The sequence below is a fragment of the Acyrthosiphon pisum genome, chromosome A1 (genome assembly GCF_005508785.2).
Source record: "Acyrthosiphon pisum isolate AL4f chromosome A1, pea_aphid_22Mar2018_4r6ur, whole genome shotgun sequence".
NCBI classification, from domain to species: domain Eukaryota; kingdom Metazoa; phylum Arthropoda; class Insecta; order Hemiptera; family Aphididae; genus Acyrthosiphon; species Acyrthosiphon pisum.
In genome coordinates, this window is record NC_042494.1 from 110,503,142 (window position 1) to 110,504,359 (window position 1,218).

The 1,218-nt window shown below is 29.6% G+C and overlaps 1 protein-coding gene across 1 annotated transcript; it reads left to right on the forward strand.

Moving 5' to 3' along the window:
- The first annotated feature begins 232 nt into the window (after positions 1-232).
- LOC103310738 (5-amino-6-(5-phospho-D-ribitylamino)uracil phosphatase YitU-like) lies at positions 233-1,087 on the forward strand. The gene is made up of 2 exons (XM_008189982.1): positions 233-668; positions 747-1,087. The coding sequence occupies exons 1-2, from the start codon at positions 233-235 to the stop codon at positions 1,085-1,087; spliced, it is 777 nt and encodes a 258-aa protein (XP_008188204.1).
- The last annotated feature ends 131 nt before the right edge of the window (positions 1,088-1,218 follow it).

Consider the following 1,218-nt stretch of genomic DNA (forward strand, 5'->3'; position numbering starts at 1 on the left):
CCGATCTTTAAAAACATACTTTTATTGAAAAATGGTGAAGTATTCAAATTAGGTAATATTCAAGCGCTATTAAACAGTGATAATATGAGTAACTTATTTGGAATTGATGTAGATGTTGAGTTTAAAAATAATAGACCAATTTTATCTAAAAAGTAACATGTATTTAAAAAAATTGCCTTTACGCTGTGAGCATGAAATAATAGATATTGATAAATGATATGGAGGATTCAACATGACGAATCAAGCAGTTTTTTTAGATATGGACGGGACAATTTTAAATGAAGACAACAGAGTCACGAATCATACAAATGATGTTATTCAAGAAGTTAGACAAAAAGGCATTAAAGTATTTATTGCGACAGGAAGAGCATATGATGAAATTTCATATTTAGTACCAGAGAACTTTGAAGTTGATGGTATCTTATCTTCAAATGGAGCAGTAGGATATATTAATGGAAAAGAAATATTTAAACACCAACTGCCTATGGAAACAGTGCGTAAACTTGTTGATTTAGCAGAACAACATCAAATTTATTATGAGTTATTTCCATATTATAAAAATCGTATCGCCTTAAAACGTGATAAAACGTTATTACTTTCTGAAATCCAAACAGATGAATTAGGTGATGTAGAACGTAACGAATGGAAATCACGACAAGAAGCTTTAAGTGAAAAAATCAATTGGGTTGATGAAATACCTGAAGATGCTTATTCTAAATTTTATTTCTTCAAAAAATACGAATCAGAAATTAAAAAATGGGAAGAGCTTATCGTACCAATGAAAGAAGAATTAGATATTTCAATATCTCATTCAACAACTTGTAATTTAGAAACAATGCCTATAGGTGTTAACAAAGCGACAGCTATTCAATCGACTTTAGACTATTTAGGAATTGCAGAAGATACTGAAACATTTGCGATTGGTGATAGTGATAACGATAGACAAATGCTCGAGTTTGTAGACAATCCAATTGTTATGAAAAATGCACCTGATCATATTAAAGCGTTAGGTAGTGAAGTTACGAGACGTACAAATGTAGAAAATGGTGTCGCTGACTTTTTAAGTCAAAAGTTTTTAATTAAATAAAACAAGTTATGAAACCATGTCCGATTTGCGGTGACATGGTTTTATTGTATAAACTAAAAATATTGTCAGCAATATATTTTGTGTGATTGTTTTATATACATTTGGATATAATATAATGAGTGATGTTTTAA